The 18316-nt window shown below is 36.4% G+C and overlaps 2 protein-coding genes across 3 annotated transcripts in view; one reads left to right on the top strand and one right to left on the bottom strand.

Moving 5' to 3' along the window:
• FGFBP3 (fibroblast growth factor binding protein 3) overlaps positions 1 to 18316 on the bottom strand; it is a 128796-nt gene that overhangs the window by 72218 nt on the left and 38262 nt on the right. The window lies entirely within an intron of this gene.
• Positions 1 to 18316, top strand: part of BTAF1 (B-TFIID TATA-box binding protein associated factor 1) — an 88719-nt gene that overhangs the window by 63144 nt on the left and 7259 nt on the right. For both annotated transcript variants that reach the window (XM_059900371.1, XM_059900372.1), the window contains 12 exons: positions 547 to 700; positions 1123 to 1232; positions 2602 to 2803; positions 4502 to 4650; positions 10365 to 10517; positions 10749 to 10870; positions 10961 to 11128; positions 13078 to 13155; positions 13287 to 13416; positions 15409 to 15550; positions 15702 to 15832; positions 17461 to 17586. In XM_059900371.1, coding sequence (XP_059756354.1) covers positions 547 to 700; positions 1123 to 1232; positions 2602 to 2803; positions 4502 to 4650; positions 10365 to 10517; positions 10749 to 10870; positions 10961 to 11128; positions 13078 to 13155; positions 13287 to 13416; positions 15409 to 15550; positions 15702 to 15832; positions 17461 to 17586 — 1665 coding nt within the window. The remainder of the gene's footprint in view (positions 1 to 546; positions 701 to 1122; positions 1233 to 2601; positions 2804 to 4501; positions 4651 to 10364; positions 10518 to 10748; positions 10871 to 10960; positions 11129 to 13077; positions 13156 to 13286; positions 13417 to 15408; positions 15551 to 15701; positions 15833 to 17460; positions 17587 to 18316) is intronic.

Raw genomic sequence — 18316 nt, 5'->3', positions numbered from 1 at the left:
GTTTTAATACTTATACTTCCATGGTTTACATAGTTCCTTCACTTAAAAATATATATGTATCTTTCTGGGGGGACAGTTTCTTTTGTATTTAATTATTATAAAATTACTGCTAAGTAAGAGTTTATTAATATTGTGGTTAAATTAAATAGATGCTCATATTCTATCCCTTAAGCAAATATAAATAAGGGCCCATCATTTTATCTCCTTTTCCCCTCTCTACCTGTTTCTTTGGGGTGGAGAGAAGAAGAAAAAAACATGTTACTTAGAACTGTCTCTAGAAACAGCACATATTTGTCTATTCCTTATCTCCAACCCCCAAAAAGTATTTTACTTTGGATGTGAAAATCTAGTTTGGGATTTTATGCCCATATAAGTTTAATTATTGAGAAATGTTTATAGTTATGGTAAATATGTCCAGTAATTGCTTAATTAGTTAATGGTAACACTGTGAATTCTTAGGTAGTGACTTTTAAATTATCTTAATAACATTTCAAATGCATTATACTTTTTTCTGAAATTTCGTTTTCAACTAACATTTAATTTTAGGCCCAGAAGCCTTACCTGGTACAACGGAGAGGAGCTGAATTTGCCTTGACAACTATAGTGAAGCATTTTGGTGGTGAAATGGCAGTGAAGTTGCCACATCTCTGGGATGCTATGGTTGGTCCATTGAGGAATACAATCGACATAAATAATTTTGGTGTGTACATAATTTTCCAAGTTGCATTTTAAACAGATTTCAGTGTATATCCATTACATATGTCCTTATAAAATAACAATGCCTATACCTGTTTATCCCAGGCCAGCTGGTAAGTTTTTAAATGGAAGGTTGGTAAAAACATTTAATTTATTTTCATGTCATTTTGCATACTTTTTGCTTTTTACTTTTTCTATTACATATTTAGAAACATATTTGAAATGGATCATTATGTTAAACATCTTTAGTTGCTTTAGGTGTAGTACCTCAGCAGTTAAATTAAGGGCGTGGTATTTCATTTTACACTATAAAGCAAAATAGACTCTTCCACAGTACCTGGGGGAGAGCTAAAACTTTTTGTGGGCTCTAGATTTTAAAGAATTATTTGCAAGGTAATATGCACTTAAATCAATATGTTTTAATAGATGGAAAGTCCCTCCTGGAAAAGGGAGATGGCCCTGCCCAAGAACTGGTGAATTCTCTGCAAGTTTTTGAAACAGCAGCAGTGTCAATGGATTCTGAACTTCATCCCTTGGTAACTAACTAATGCAAGTGTAGTTTTCTTCTAGTAAGACAAGTAGTCTTATTAGACTTAAGGCTTGAATGAAAAGTGCAACTTTGATGTCATCCCTTATAATTGCATTTTCTTGTATATGCTATATCTAGATTCCTCTTTCCTGACAACTCAACTCTCATGGGATTTTGAGGCAGAGCTGGGTGCATGAATGATAGAAAACCCACTCTGGGAGCTTAGAATACAGGGCAGTAGGGACAGGGCTCTGATGACGCAGAAGCCAGGTGTAAACAGGAAAGAAAGCCGCATCCCTATTCATCTATACCATCTTAATAATATAGTCTAGGAAAGGAAGAGTACAGGTAATAAAACCTCTTTCCAGGATAAATGTAATGGTAGAAGGAAGTTACCTCTCAGAGATGAAACTAGTCAATGGCAAAGATAGAACCTGGGTTTATTTTTTGACTGTTAAAATATCTCTTACCAAAAAATTGGAACAGAGGGAGGAGGAACATAGACTAGAGAATTAATTGTCTGGTTTTTCCATTGAAGAAAGTATTACTCTTTCTGTATAACTGCAATAGGAAGCTCTCTGCAATGTATAACATTGTGAAGGGTGCTATCTCCAATTCTCTATTCACATCTAATATAAGAGGGAGAATCTAGGAGAGAGTAGAGTGAAATTTTTCTGTTTATATAGTAATAAAGCATATTCTTTTACTTGTTAAATTTTGCGGATTTATCATTAGTAAAGAAGGGCAGAATCCTGTACATGCTCACCCTCCGTGATCAACAGCGTGCGTTCAGCTGATCTGTAAGGCTAGTCTGTTGAGCAAGTACCTGGATCTGGCTTCCATGCAGCAGACGTTTAATAATGGGATATGTTGTGCTCTTGCGATCATATTGCCTTTGGTAAGCCAGGAAGTTAAAGTGGAAAATACCTACCAAAGTATAGTGCCTAGAACAAAATCAGGATCACTCAACCCAGTGAATAAAAAAGTATGTACCTAAAACTAAGCCAAATTGGGAGGGGGCTGATGATGTGTGGTGTCATTTTCGCAACCTCAGTAGGAGAATCTTGCAAGTGCCTTTGATGCGTTCCCTACTAATTTTGGAAAGAATTGAGTGTTCCCTGATGCCTAAGAGGATATTGAACAGGGGAGAAGTTCTGCACCTTTCTATTCTTTTTAAAAGCATTATAATAACAATTTAGATTTAAATTTTTATTGAGGATGTTTTGACAGTAATGTTTTGAGGTGATTGGAGATATTCTCGGATTTAGAGTTACTTAGAATATTGAGAACCTCTGAGTCTGGGCCGTTATAGTTATATTTTAAACAGTAGATTCCCTAATGAGTATTCTGATTATCTTAAACTTCTTGTTTTTTAGTTGGTACAGCATTTGCCTCATCTTTATATGTGCCTTCAATACCCCAGCACTGCAGTGAGGCACATGGCTGCTCGTTGTATAGGCGTCATGAGCAAAATAGGTACCATGGAAACAATGAATATTTTTTTGGAGAAAGTTCTTCCATGGCTGGGAGCAATTGATGACAATATCAAACAAGAGGGTGCAATTGAAGCACTTGCCTGTATCCTTTTTTATTTTGACAAACTATTCAGAAATTATATTCATTTTATTTAAGGATGACTAAAATAAAACTTATTCAAATATGCACAGGGAATTCCCTGGCGGTCCAGTGGTTAGGACTCCATGCTTTCACTGCTAAGGGCATGGGTTCGATCCCTGGTCAGGGAACTAAGATCCCGCAAGCTACGCAGTACAGCAAAAACAAAACAAAAGAGAACAAAAACAAATACGCACATAACCTGCCTTGTTCCAAAAAGAAAACTACTTTTTTAGATTTTATTTTGAAGTGTATTTTTATTACATTATAATACATTATAAATATATTTACATTTGATTATGAAAATATTCACACAGAAAGTCTGAAGAATTACTATTAATTTTAAGAGATCTTTTTACAGGCAAAAATTTTATGTACCTCATGAACTATTTATCTAGTAACCTGTTTATTTGGTTTATAATCAATTTTTTTAATATTAATCAGATATTATATAGGTAGTTCTTATAAACATATTATGTTTGCTTTGTTCATTACTTGTATAGAAAATGACTAAGTATACTAAATAACTAGAAATATACAGGCAAACTTTTACCAAGGGTATGGCATCCACTGACATTCTTTTTTTTTTTTTTTTTAATTTATTTATTTATTTATTTTTGGCTGTGCTGGGTCTTCGTTTCTGTGCGAGGGCTTTCTCTAGCTGCGGCAAGTGGGGGCCACTCTTCATCGCGGTGCGCGGGCCTCTCACTATCGCGGCCTCTCCTGTTGCGGAGCACAGGCTCCAGACGCGCAGGCTCAGCAATTGTAGCTCATGGGCCCAGTTGCTCCACGGCATGTGGGATCTTCCCAGACCAGGGCTCGAACCCGTGTCCCCTGCATTGGCAGGCAGACTCTCAACCACTGCGCCACCAGGGAAGCCCCCCACTGACATTCTTTATCTCGAAATACCCGAAAGATATTTCGGTATAAGAGCAAGAAAGACGGGTGGAGGACTTCCCTGGTGGCGCAGTGGTTAAGAATCTGCCTGCCAATGCAGGGGACCACGGGTTCGAGCCCTGGTCTGGGAAGATCCCACATGCCGCGGAGCACCTAAACCCGTGCTCCACAACAAGAGAAGCCATCACAATGAGAAGCCCGCTCACTGCAACAAAGACCCAACGCAACCAAAAGTAAAAATATAATAAATTTTTAAAAAAAAAAAAAAAAGAAAGACGGGTGGAGATCAAATCAGTTAGAAACTCTGGCTCAGAAATGCTGACGATTACTTCAGTCAGGAGGACTGAACTCACTGGGCCTGCTATGTCCAGTTTAAGATTGTTAAGATATTGGTGGGAAATTTGGAATTAATCTTTGACGCTGAGTTGTGCTCCCTTGCTTGCAATGTAACTCAATTTTGGTATGGGAATTCTAGAAACTTGTAGGAATTTCTCTATGGAAAAAAGTCTTATTAGTAAAGTTACCTCCAGCCTTCCTCAGATGAAAAACATCATTTTATCTTCTTAATCATGAGAAAGTTACATAATGTTTACAAAGGAGTAACATTGTACAAATGCTGTTATAGTTGAATCATAGACCTTGAGGGACAGTCAGTTCTTCAAAATACAGGTGAGAAAATGAGGAACTGTTTTAGAAGTCATGGTCTTAGTTTGTGAAAACAGCTACCTTGGAACCAGTTGGAAATTTCCTTAATAACTTACTCAGGTGTAATGGAACAACTGGATGTTGGTATTGTTCCATATATTGTCCTTTTAGTCGTGCCTGTGTTGGGAAGAATGAGTGATCAGACGGACAGTGTAAGATTCATGGCTACACAGTGCTTTGCAACACTAATTAGACTCATGCCACTTGAGGTAAGTTGAAGATACTTGGTTTATGGACTTAATGTTTTCAGTAACTTCATAGTAATTGTAACCCTTTTTAAAGAACATGTCAGGTTTAAAAAAAAGATTTGAATATGTTTATGTTATAAGTGTTAAGAATTTTATGCTTTAATGGGTAATTTTTTTTTTAACACAGTGTTTTAAATAAAACTATGGTTCTGGGACTTCCCTGGCGGTCTAGTGGTTAAGACCCCACTGCAGGGGGCATGGGTTCAATCGGGGAACTAGGATCCCACATGCCGCACGACATGGCCAAAAATTTAAAAAAGAAACAAACAAAAACTATGGTTCCTAAAAGAATGATAATTCATTGATGCTATTCTAGAAATAGAATTGTTCCTAAGTATCCCTGGTAACATCTAGGTAAAGATTCTGTTCTGAAGTTTACGTGAAAGGTAAATTTGAAAGATGGTAATTGAAAGTGTAAAAAGCAGATGATGTCTCTGTTGGATTATGGAGAAAGCAGACTAGAAGGCTGAAGCTGGAGAATTTTGGAGTATATTCATGCTACAGAAATAATATATGTGGTCAGTGCGGGAAATAGAAGTGGCTTGAAGCAAGGGAAAAGCCAGGACCCTGCCACTTAGCCACTTAATATATTTTTATGGGATTTTTGTAATTCAGGAAGTAAGTATATATGCAGTTCATCCGTGTTGTAGTATGTCAGTAGTTCCTTTTGGATGTATTATCCTTTTGGGTGTGTTTAGAGTATTATTGGCCAAATAATACTCTATTTTATGGAGACACCACATTTTGTTTATCTGTTCACCAGCTGATGGACATTTGGATTATTACCAGCTTTTGGCTATTATGAGTAATGCTGCTATGAACATGCACTTTATGCACTTATAAAGTCTTTGTGCGGATGTATGCTTTTATTTCTTTTCTTTATTTGTTTTATTTATTTATTTTTGGCTGCATTGGGTCTTTGTTGCTGTGCGCAGGCTTTCTTCAGTTGCGGCGAGCGAGGGGCTACTCTTCGTTGCGGTGCACAGGCTTCTCATTGCACTGGCTTCTCGTTGCAGAGGACAGGCTATAGGCACACAGTCTTCAGTAGTTGTGGCATGCAGGCTCAGTAGTTGTGGTGCACAGGCTTAGTTGCTCTGCGGCATGTGGGATCTCCCTGGTCCAGGGCTCGAACCTGTGTCCCCTGCATTGGCAGGTGGATTCTTAACCACTGCGTCACCAGGGAAGCCCCAGAACATGGATTCTTAACCACTGGACCGCCAGAGAAGTCCCTGCTTTTATTTCTTTTGAGCAGATATTTAGGAATGGAATTACTGGGTCATATCATGTTTAACTTTTTTTTTTTTTTTTTATGTTTAACTTTTTAAGAAACTGCCAAACTACTTTCCCAGAGTAACTCTACCATTTTATATTTCTACCAGCAAAGTATGAGCATAAGTTGGATGATAGCCTCTCTGAAAAAAAAAAAAAATTTGGCTATATCTGGTAAAGTTGAAGATTCCCATCCCAATGACCCATCAAATCTATGCTAGGTATATATCCTAGAGAAATTCATAATACATCCAAGACACACCTTCAAGAATATTATTTATACCATTATTTATAGTAGTCTAAAACTACTCAAATATTCATTATCTGTAGAGTAGATATGTTAACTGTGGATTATTATACTGCAATAAGAATGAACAAAGTACAGATACATACAACAATTAGTGAATCCTTAACATAAGATTCTATTTTTATGAAGTTCAAAAATAGGCAAAAGTACATGGGATGCATAATTAGGTGATAAAGGTATAAAGAAAGGTAAAAAAGAAATTGCCATGAAAGTCAGTAAAATGATTACCTCTTGAGGAAAGGAGAGCAGGTTATCACTGGGAGAGAAATATGGGATCTTGTAGGATGATGGCAGGGCTGTTTTTCTTAATCTGGCAATAGTTAGAAAGGTGTTTGTTTTATAATTTATTAATCTGTACATTTGTTTATATATTTCTCTGCATGAATATTTTTTCCGCAATAAAATATGTTAAAATAACCACCATGACTAAAAAATACTAGACTACTGTATCAAAAGACCCAAGTGGCATTTCCTGAATTGTTTCCATCCTCTGTGTTTCCTAGGTCTTATTCATATCCTTTAACTTTTGGGCCTTGCATCATCTTATCTGTAAACTAAGTTGATTATGCTTCGTCCCCTTGGTCTTTTTTGGCACTGAAATCAACGAGTGATGAGAAACCATCATGTGTTCTTTGAGCAAAGGAGTAGATGATGAAAGCAGTGTTTTAGGAAAATCAGTTTAATAGCTGTTTGAATGTGGATTAGAATGTAAGTGCCCTCAAACAGAGCCCAGATCCACTGTGAGGTGATAAAGAGTCTAAACTACTTTTTTTTTAAGGGAGAATAACAGTACTTGATAACAAATTGGCAAAGAAAAGAGATTTTGAACTTTAGAGATTGAGAAAAGATTGGTAAGATTCCCTTTGATAGATGTGAAAATTACAAGGATGTGATGCATATTTTGCTTCCAGCCATGATAAAACAGATTTATCCTCCTACCTTAACTTAGAAAACCAGACAAAATGAATCAAACAACGGATTTCAGACATTGAACAACAAGGGAACAAATGAAGTGCCCTAGCTTACTGCCTGGAGTGAGTTTCCAGACCATAGGACAGGGAAGTGAAACCTAAACAGAGGCTAGCAGAGTCAGAGTGCAGAGAGGACAAGATGGGTAGAATTTGCAAGGCAGAGTACCTGAGAGGAAGTAGCTGCACAGAGAGGAAGCTCGAGAGGTCCACACAAAGGCTGAGTATTCATTCATCTGGGCATGTGTATGAGAATATATGTTTGAGACTGGGGGCAAAAATCAGAAAGGAGTAGGTGGAACAATTCCCAGAGCTCACACAGGGTCAAGAATAGGTATTTCCCCCAAGCTGAGTCAGAGGACCTACCATATAGGGCACTGAGTACAGTCCGTAGAAGTATATCGCCTGAGTAGCAGGGCCAGATTAACCCTTGACAAAAGACTGATTTGAACCCACCTTAATAAAGCTTAAAAGCAAGCCTGAAAAGGATCAAATTGGTTTCAGGTAATTTAACTATATCCCAGAAAGAAAAAACTATTTAACCCCCAAAAGTTCAGCACCCAACAGCGTAAAACTTAGGTTGTTTGGTACCCATCAGAAAATTAACCAGAGGGAGCTCCCTAGTGGCCTGTTGCTTAGGATTCCAGGCTTTCACTGCCATGGCCAGGTTTCAGTCCCTGCTCAGGGACCTGAGATCCTGCCCAAAAAAAAGAAAAAAAAAGTTAACCAGGAGAAAAGTCAGTCAATAGAAGCAGACCCTGAAATGACCCAGATAACAGAATTAGTATACAAGGACATTAAAACATGCTCCATATGTTCAAGAAGGTAGAGGGAAAGCATGAGTGTAATGAGGAGCAAAATGGAAGATATAAGAACAACCCAAATTGAACTTCTTGAGTCGAAAGATATAATTACAAATAAAAACACACTGGATAGGATTAATAGCAGATTAGATGCTGTGAGTTTGAAGACACAGCAATAGGAGCAAGAATGTCATGCAAGTTAATTCCTGTTCCACTTTATCTTGATTTGCTCTGTCCCATCTTCATAGGAAGAATCATGTACTTTTCAGTCAAGGATTCAGGGAATATAAACCAGTGGTTTTGATAGAAGCTTTAATTCCTTGCACTATTAGTAACTCTTGCTGCTTTTATAGGAATTGGGGTGAGGAAGGTACTCAAAGGAAGGGTTCCTGGCACTAAACAATATTTATGAATCCTAATCGTTGTTAGGAAATGTCCCTATTGTATGGCCTTATATCTGGTTGTCATTTATTAAAAGGTCCATGAGGATAAATGTTTGAAGATTTGTTACTTCCTTATAAAGCACTGTGCAGAAAGGCTTCATTTTGATGGTTGTCATTATGGTATTAGATGTGTTAAAATGTTAGTTTCCATCTTACTTGACAAAGTTGTTAATTCTAAAACCTTTTGAGGGAATTCCCTGATGGTCCAGTGGTTAGAACTCCACGCTTCCACTGCAGGGGGCACAGGTTTGATCCCTGGTTGGGGAACTAAGATCCCTCGAGCCCTGCAGCACAGCAAAAAAAAAAAAAAAAACTTCTGAAGATATAACATGCAATCGTTTTAAGACTCAGTGTATACACCTCACTCCTGATACTATTTCTGGTATTATAAGGAACATATATTTTAATTGAATTTAATTGAAGTTCTTTTCTCAGAATTTTACATTTCTTAACTTTCACATTTCTTATTCATAGGGCAGTAGTTCTCAAACTTTCAGGTCTCTGGACCTCTTTACACTCTTAAAAATTAAAGACCCCAAAGAGCTTTTGTTTATCATATTTTCTGTTATAGAAATTAAAACAGAAATGTAAAAAGATTTATTAATTCGTTTAAAGAATAAATCCGTTAGACTTTTGAATAGATCTTTTACCAGTACATGTTTTGTAACATGCATGGGTCATTTGGAAAACATTGGTTCACTGAGTTATGTAAATCTTTTAAAGGTTGATACATTTCATCATACAGTAGCAACAAATCAGACTCATTAATATCACCAACAGAAAGTTATTTTTAAATATTGGGAAGTACCTGCAGTGCTAAGTCTCTTTTGAAAACTTGAATTTTATCATTGGCAACAAGTTATGTCAGTTGTTTTCCTTGAAGTGACAAATTTATTTTTGAGAAAATATCAGCCAAATACCCAAGTCAGAATAACCATAGTTTGTCAGTCCATTCAAATAAAATGTTGTTCTGTAAAATAATGGCTAGGTCAACTCAGAGTTTTAAGAAATCTTGCAAGTGCTTTTCCTAAACATATTGTACTTCCATATGTATGATATGCAGCAGAAATGCTTTATGTGTACTTCATATTTTGTTGCACGGAATGTTAAAAAGATGTGCCATTCGAAGGTTGAGGTTTAATAAAATTATTTTTACTGCTTCAAGGACATTCTTAAGTGAAACCAACTTTTAAAAAAAAGGCTGGTGGATGGCTGTGAGGAATACTACAGTGACTACCAGTACACTTGGTGACATTGCCTTGATTCTTTCTGAGGCACAAGCAGTTTTGCCCATTATTTTTGTGCATCAGAGCAAATGTCAACACAATGAAAAAAGTAATGTCTTTCTTTTGTTATGAAATAGTTGATGTCAATAACCCTTTGAAAAGGTCTTAGAGACCCTGAGGGGTCTGCAGACCACTTTTTGAGAACCAATAGCCCTGGGGTATCATAACACTAAAATTGAGAAGCTCCAGAAACGGCATTCCACTTAAAATAAGCTATACAATTTTATTTGCCTCTTTATCAAGTAATGCATGGTACTGGAAAAAATAAATTGTAGCTGTGTTCTTTAAAATATCTCAAATGTGTTTATTTAGTAGTCTCATTATAGCACTTTTAATACCTGTCAAATTCTTAAATATTTGTCTTCGAGTCTTTAAAATCATACTATTTTTGAATTGCCTTTTTCTCTGCATTTTTATATATATACATATATATGTTTTATCGTTGGTATTTTTTATAATTGAAGTATACTTGGTTTACAATATTGTGTTACCTCTGCATTTGTATTTTGATAAGATGTGAAATGATTTCACAATCTGAGGATGGAAAAATTAATAAATAGTAGCAAATAGTTTTAATACACTTTAAAAAACAATTTTAGGCAGGCATTCCAGACCCTCCAAATATGTCAGAAGAATTAATCCAGTTGAAAGCCAAGGAACGACACTTTTTGGAGCAATTGTTAGATGGGAAAAAATTAGAAAATTACAAGATTCCAGTACCAATCAATGCTGAACTCAGAAAATATCAGCAGGTAAAGTTTTATACTTATAAATAGTGACTATTCCTTGTAACTATTCCTTGAGGAGTTTAAAAATTGATTTAGTAATTCATTTCTTCTGTTTAGTGTCTTATACCGATTTATTTCTCGTTGCCTGTAAAAATACAGATTTTTTGGTCTGTGTAATAAACATGTTCTTTACAAGAAAAATTTTGTTATGATCTGTTCACATTTATCATTTTTCTTTTTCTCCCAACCTTTCAGGATGGTGTGAACTGGTTAGCATTTCTTAATAAGTATAAGCTTCATGGAATTCTGTGTGATGACATGGGTTTAGGAAAAACTTTACAGTCCATCTGCATTCTAGCAGGAGATCATTGTCACAGGTAATTTTAAATGTTATTTTAAAAGAAGGCTTTCAGATGCTGAGCAGTTTAAACGAGCTGGTTAATTCATTGTGTTTTGCTGTCGTAAAGGGCCCAGGAATATGCAAGATCAAAATTGGCAGAATGTATGCCACTTCCTTCCTTAGTGGTTTGTCCGCCAACATTAACAGGTCATTGGGTGGATGAAGTAGGTAAATTTTGCTCCAGAGAATATCTCAATCCATTGCATTATACTGGACCTCCCACTGAAAGAATAAGGTAAGAACTGTACAACCAAAAAATGTTTTATCTTTTGCTTTAAGTAATTTGGAAGAATAAAATCGATTAAAAATGAATTCTAGTTAGCTTTTTTGGTTGTCAGACATAGGAACTTACTTACTAAAGAAAGGTGAGTGAATAATAAAGATATAATCAGTGAGACTCATCAAAATTCAAGGACTTCAGCCATTGTTAACAATCAGTTGGGCTTTCTAAGTTTTGGAGCTAGGAAACTGTCAGGAACCAAAGCCATTCTCTATGCCTTTCTTGGAAGTCTTCTGATCATAGCATCTTCTAGGTGCTTCTGTTGTATCCTCATTTTCTACTCACTTTCCCTAAGTGCTCCCTCTTTCTTCTTCTCTCTCCCCAAAAATGCTTTTGGTCCACAGTGGCTTGCTCTAGCTGCCCTGATACCATAGAAACACTAGAATTCTATTAGTTTTACCTTCTTTCTATCAACTAGTACATCTGTGTTCCTAAATACAAATGTTGAAGAGTGGTATATCATTGATTTCAGTTCATCTTTTTTTTTTTTATAAATTTATTTTATTTTTTACTTATTTTTGGCTGCACTGGGTCTTCATTGCTGCACACGGGCTTTTCTCTAGTTGCAGCGAGTGGGGGCTACTCTTCATTGCAGTGCGCGGGCTTCTCATTGCGGTGGCTTCTCTTGTTGCAGAGCACGGGCTTCAGTAGTTGTGGCACGTGGGCTCAGTAGTTGTGGCTCGCAGGCTCTGGAGCGCAGGCTCAGTAGTTGTGGCGCACGGGCTTAGTTGCTCCGCAGCATGTGGGATCTTCCCGGACCAGGGCTCGAACCCGTGTCTCCTGCACTGGCAAGCAGATTCTTAACCACCGTGCCACCAGGGAAGCCCTGATTTCAGTTCATCTTTTAAAGCTTGGATAGTCATAGATTGCTGATTAGTCCATAGATTTGCTGCCCTTCTGTTAATAATAGCTAACATATATTGAGCACTTACTGGCTAGGCATTATTCTAAGCAGTTTTATTTACATTTATTTAAAATTGTGTATTCTCATAATTACCTTATGAGGTATGGGTACTATTATTGTTTCCAGTGTGCAGATGAGGAGTCTAAGACATGGGGCCTGGGAAGAAGGTCACTCAGCTAATTAAATGAAGATTGGAACACAGGCAGCTCAACAGCTTGTACTCTTAAAGAATTTATTGTAAAAGAATTAATCCATTTACAAGTGGTAGAAGCTCAGCTCAGACTAGCTTAAGCAAATAGCAAATTCATTAATTAAATTGAGAATCTCAGGGGGTGAATTCTTGCTTCAGGTACATCTAATTTACTATTCTTCCCCACGTATAACTTGTTCTGTTGATCTCTACTGGACTTCAGTCTACTGTTGGTAGGTAAGATGATCATGGGCAGTCTTAGGTCTACATTTTCCTAGGTTGGCAACTATAATAAACAGAAATCTTCTCTCTCCCATCATGAATATATCAGTACTTGAGATGACTGACTGGCCTTGATTGGGTCATGCCCCCAAACCAGTCTTTGTGCTCAGGGGATAAAATATTGTGAATGGCTTGACCTGATTAAAATGCTTCATCCCTTTGGTGATTATGGGGACGTGTGATTGATAGCTCCCCCTCTACCCCCCAGCACAACATGGAATGGTGAAGGAATAGTGAGTGCCTCCAAGGAAGAGGTGTTGGCAAATAAAGTTCAAATGACCTCCACATTTTGAGTCAGGTACCTGTCTCTTTTCTAATCAGACTGAGTTAGGGCAGCAAGGCCAAGTCATAAGAAGAATGGCCTTCAGGTGTCAGGGTCATGGATGTAGAGTAAGCAGAAGGGAATATTGGGCTTAGTAGGTAGATTGAAAGCACTGTATACAATGGCATCTGTGGTTTTCCCTTTGAAAGCATATTACAAACTTTGCAGAGTCCCCATTTTGTAATCTTATGTATTTTTAAATACAGGTTACAGCATCAGGTGAAAAGGCACAATCTGATAGTGGCTTCGTATGATGTTGTGAGAAACGACATAGATTTCTTTAGGTAAGAATTAAACTTTTTTAAAGAAAGACTTAGTATCAAATTCAGAGAGACTTAGTATTTTCCTGCCTGAAAGACTTCATATTGTTCCTGACATATAGTAAAAGATGCTAACATTTTTTGTTTTTCTTCAGAAATATTAAATTTAACTACTGTATTCTTGATGAAGGCCATGTCATCAAAAATGGAAAAACAAAATTGTCAAAAGCAGTAAAACAACTGACTGCTAATTATAGGATTATTCTTTCTGGAACACCAATCCAGGTAATTATTTACCTTTTTTTTTTTTTTTTTAATATTTGCCATGTGGAGAGAAGGCTTGGCATTTGACAGTGAATTAAAGAGGTTTTTTTAGTTTATAGGAATGATAATTTCCAATAATTATCTTGCTTTTATAATGGTTCATTTGGTATGTAGCAGTATCTGAGCAAACTAGGTTTTAAATCTCATATTTAAAATGTAATTTTAGGCTATGTAAACATAAGTCTTATGTCCAAAGTATGGGAGACATTAGTCACATTTTCTTCCACGTTGGCCATTTTCCTTCTGCAGTATAATACAATCTGATTTAACATTGAAAAGCTAAAGATGATTCAGAGGTGACTCATCATATAGGAGAGGTATGAATACCTGAGGTTAGGAAGCAATTGAAGGAAAGAGATTGTAAAAGTTTATCTTGGTAAAGGAAGGAGATGGCTGAGTATGTAAATGCCCTTAGATACTTTTGAGAGATTCTCTTATCTTCCAGAGGAATTGGTTGCAAATGTTCACATCTAGCTTGGATAGCCAAGTCTGATGGGAAGATACCCTCCATCATTCTCCAGTTGGTGGGAGGATAGACACCAAGTGACTTCTAAGATTGCTTCTGACTCTTAAAAAAATGATGGTTCTTTATGTATTTGTTACTTTTCTTTTAAATTTATTTTTGGTGATGGACTGACTACTAAAGTATTAGGGTTTTGTCTATTAAGTAAACACTTCAGATTTTAATAACCACAAGAGAGAACATAATTACAAACATACGAAAATTTAATGGAAGTAAGAAAAAGTACATTTAAAAGGGAAAAAGGGACTTCCCTGGTGGTCCAGTGGTTAAGACTCTGCCCTCCCAGTGCAGGGGGCACGGGTTTGATCCCTGGTTGGAAACTAGGATCCTGCATGCCACACGGCATAGCCTAAATAAATAAATAGATAGATAGATAGATGGAAAAAATCACTCTTTCAGGTTTGATATATCAAGATTTGTTTTGCTTATATGAAAACTTCATAGTATTTTAAAATTGATTATAGCTTTCACAACAAAAGAAGTATTTGTTTGCTTAAAGGCTCTCTTTTCCCTTTCCACACCTCAGCAGTTTAGCTCTGAAGCTGTAAGGTGTCTGGGTTTCTGTACCAAACAGCCATGGTAGCCCATGAGTCGTGGGGCAGAGCCTAAATGGGATTAGAAGGGTTTCAATGTAGAATGGCAGCCCAGCATGGTGAGGAGGGCTTCTGGAAGGGGTAAACAGATGGGATGGCACCTTAGGATCCGCACATACTGGGAAAGCATCCAAAATGAAAAAATGTTGATTTCTTTTTTTTTTTTCATGAAACTCCAGCAGAATTGGAAAGAACCTGTGCCTGTTCCTCATGACCCATAAATACTGGGTAGACTTGACCTATAACCAAACTCTTCTAGGTTTTCCTGTGTTGAAGAAATGGTGGTGTTGGCCAAATTTCTTAAATCTTGCTGTTAATCTGAGTCTCAAAGTTAGAAGAATCAGACATGTATTCATCTTTCTCCTCTTCTGTTTACTACTTGATGGAACCCACCAGTAGGATTTAAATACCATGGACCAAGGCTTATTCTGGTGGAAGAGACTTGAAAGTTTCCTCCAAATAGGATAGAGTATTTTCTCCAAATTTTACACGTTAAAATATAGACTCATAGAGACTTCCCTGGCGGTCCAGTGGTTAAGACTTGTGCCTTCGCAGGGGGTGCGAGTTTGATCCCTGGTCGGGGAGCTAAGATCCCACATGCCTCATGGCCAAAAAACCAAAACAGAAAACAGAAGCAATATTGTAACAAATTCAATAAAGACTTTAAAAGTGGTCCACATCAAAAAAATCTTTAAAATATATGTATGTATAGACTCATACCCAAAAATGTGGTGATAATCTATGTCATCACAGTGGGCTTTCATTAATGTTCCATTTTTAAGTATAAGGAAATAATCCTAGTACACAAGATAACTGGTGTTCTTTTCTTATATTCAGAACAACGTTTTGGAGCTGTGGTCATTATTTGATTTCCTCATGCCAGGATTTTTGGGGACTGAACGCCAGTTTGCTGCTCGATACGGTAAACCTATATTAGCAAGTAGGGATGCTCGAAGCTCCAGTCGTGAACAAGAAGCAGGTATGAAAGAGAGATACAGTTATATACTCTGTGCAAGTGAATATAATTTATATCTAAATTTTGGGAAGCCATTTAATCTTATGATTAAGAGAAATTAATAAGAGAATAATAATAATAAATAGAATAAAGTTAACTCTGTTATTATTAATAGGTGTTCTCGCGATGGATGCACTGCACCGCCAAGTCCTGCCATTTCTTTTGAGAAGAATGAAAGAAGATGTTTTGCAGGATCTACCACCCAAAATTATTCAAGACTATTACTGTACTCTTAGTACTCTCCAGGTTAGGAATCTGGTGATCGCAATTGTGGTTGTTGGTGCTATGTTTATTAGGGGAATGTTTTGAACAAGCCACAAAAGTATTGAATAAAGGGGATTTAGCCTTTGGTTTATCACTCTAATCTAGCTTCTACTTCCTTAGACTTCAGGAATATTCAGTTTCAAACAGGTGTAGATAAAACCTAAATGAATCTGTTTGGATATGTAAGTACACATTTGGGTATGTGCATTTTGAATATAGCATTAAAACAAAATCCAGTATCATAATTGCTTTGTTATATATGTCCAGTTAATTGAAAAAGTTGGAAGGTTAAAATGATAAAGAAGAAAGCCAATGTTTTATAAGGGCCAGAAGTCTGCCTATAATGTCATATCCTTACAGCAGCATTATAGGTGTATACATCAGGGCTGAGTTGGGAAGTGGGACCTTGTCCCTTTTAAAGTATTGCCAATAAATTTTCAAAATAAGTATTGGCTTCTGCACAGTTCTAATTTTGTGCATAGAGACCATTATCAAAGGAATTTATTGTATGCCTTTCCTTGTGCAGTATTTTTGTAAGGGGAAACTATCTCTTGTCTTAGTAAGGTATGGCCAATAAGCAGAATTTTCTGTTTGAACGTTTACTTTGTGTTCTAGGTTAGTAAGCATCAGTCTGTTTTAGTATTAGAGTTGATTTAGTATGGTCAAATGAATAAAAGATATACAGACATACCTGGAAAATAGCTTCTTTCCCTCCAGTGTATAGACATTTAACCTTTTAGTATTTATCTATACAACTTGAGTTTAGTGGACAGGACACTAATTTAGACGCTAAGAGCTCTGTGATCATTTATATTATCTACCTCATCTCTCTGAGCCTCCATCCCTCATTTGTAAAAATTGGATTAATATTTCTTGAAGGAAAAATTTTTAGAGGTAATGAGATGAAGACTTTTTAAAGTATAATAAAGAAAAGGTGCCATATGAAAAAACCTGAGATGATATACTGGTGGTGGTATTATAACATCCTCATAAAACACATTTAAGTAGTCTGGAGGAAGGGGGCTGGGGAGGGAAGTGACATTTGGGTTCGTTTTGCACCTACAGGTTTTTATTCTCTGACTTCTGTTCTCTAGCACTCTAGATTCTCTTCCCTTTCACATTGTTTTAGCATATACAAGGCAGGAACCCAGACTCCAAGATAATACTTTGAACTTGGTATGGGTTCTGCAGTTAGTATCCTTTTTTAAACTTGGTCTTTTGAAATATACCTATTAGGGTCTTGACCACGTAACTTCACTTAAGGAAGATTTCCTCATTTACTTGTAAGGGTTAAAGTTCTCTTTTATTGGTAATGTATTTCTCTTCTTGAACACAGTGGAAAAATTGGGCCTAGGACTATTTGACTACTTTTTAAAATATTTTAGCAGCCAAACAATGTGTTAAACTTGTTTTCTAAATGTAATTTAAAAGGAATTTACCAAGATGCAGTGGGTCATCTGTAATCAAGTAGTGAAATATAGGTATCATAATTTATTTTCTTTGATGAGGGCTGATTTAAATTACTGCTTTTATTGGCCTTTGCTATATAGTTATATTTTGAACAATTGAAAATAAATATACTTATTGCTTTCATGGGGGGAATTTTACAGGTTCAGCTCTACGAGGATTTTGCTAAGTCTCGTGCCAAGTGTGATGTTGATGAAACAGTTTCTTCAGCTGCACTTTCTGAAGAAACTGAAAAACCAAAGCTTAAAGCTACAGGCCATGTATTCCAGGTATATATTGCAGTCCACTTTTTAAATGTTGTTGAAGAATGTTCTTCAGTGCAGCAGTTTTTACATGGAACACTGAAATACGGGTTTATTTAATTTTTTTCAGTATTGTGTATACATTCTTGAAAATAGGTAAAAGTACCAATTTAATTTATTTTCATATTCATAATTAGTAATTAATAAGTAATTTAATATTAAAATTAAAGTAAAAACCGCAATATATGTTTGTATATTACATGAAAAGAAGGGTTTTAAAATAGAGAACCTTTTATTTTCTATTCAAAAAAATATTTGAACATCTACCACAAGGCAGTAATTTTTCTAACCTCAGGGGTTAATTAAAGCAGTGGACAAAACAGACCCCTTCCCTTGTAGAGATGAAAAATGATTAAGTAAGTAAAATATATATATCATGTAAAAAAAAAAAAAAAAAGGCAAGTATAGGGTTATACAGTATAGGAATCACGGTAGGTTGTGGTTTTCAATAGAGTGATCAGGGATGTCACTGAGAAGGTGACATTTGAGCGAAGATCTGAAGGAAGATTGAGGCATGCAGATATGTTGGGGGGGGAGTGATTCCAGGCAGAGTGTACATGAAGCACAGAAGTCCTGAGACAGATGATGAATGTGCTTGAGAAAAAAAGAGATAGTATCAACTCACTTTTTTTCTTTCCCTTTTGAAATATTCCACTGTAGAATACCTTCCAAACCCCCTTGTCACCAATAAATTAAA

The sequence above is a fragment of the Balaenoptera ricei genome, chromosome 16 (assembly GCF_028023285.1).
Source record: "Balaenoptera ricei isolate mBalRic1 chromosome 16, mBalRic1.hap2, whole genome shotgun sequence".
Lineage (NCBI taxonomy): Eukaryota > Metazoa > Chordata > Mammalia > Artiodactyla > Balaenopteridae > Balaenoptera > Balaenoptera ricei.
The sequence above is the reverse complement of the archived record's forward strand: the minus strand, read 5'-3'. Positions and strand labels throughout refer to the sequence as shown.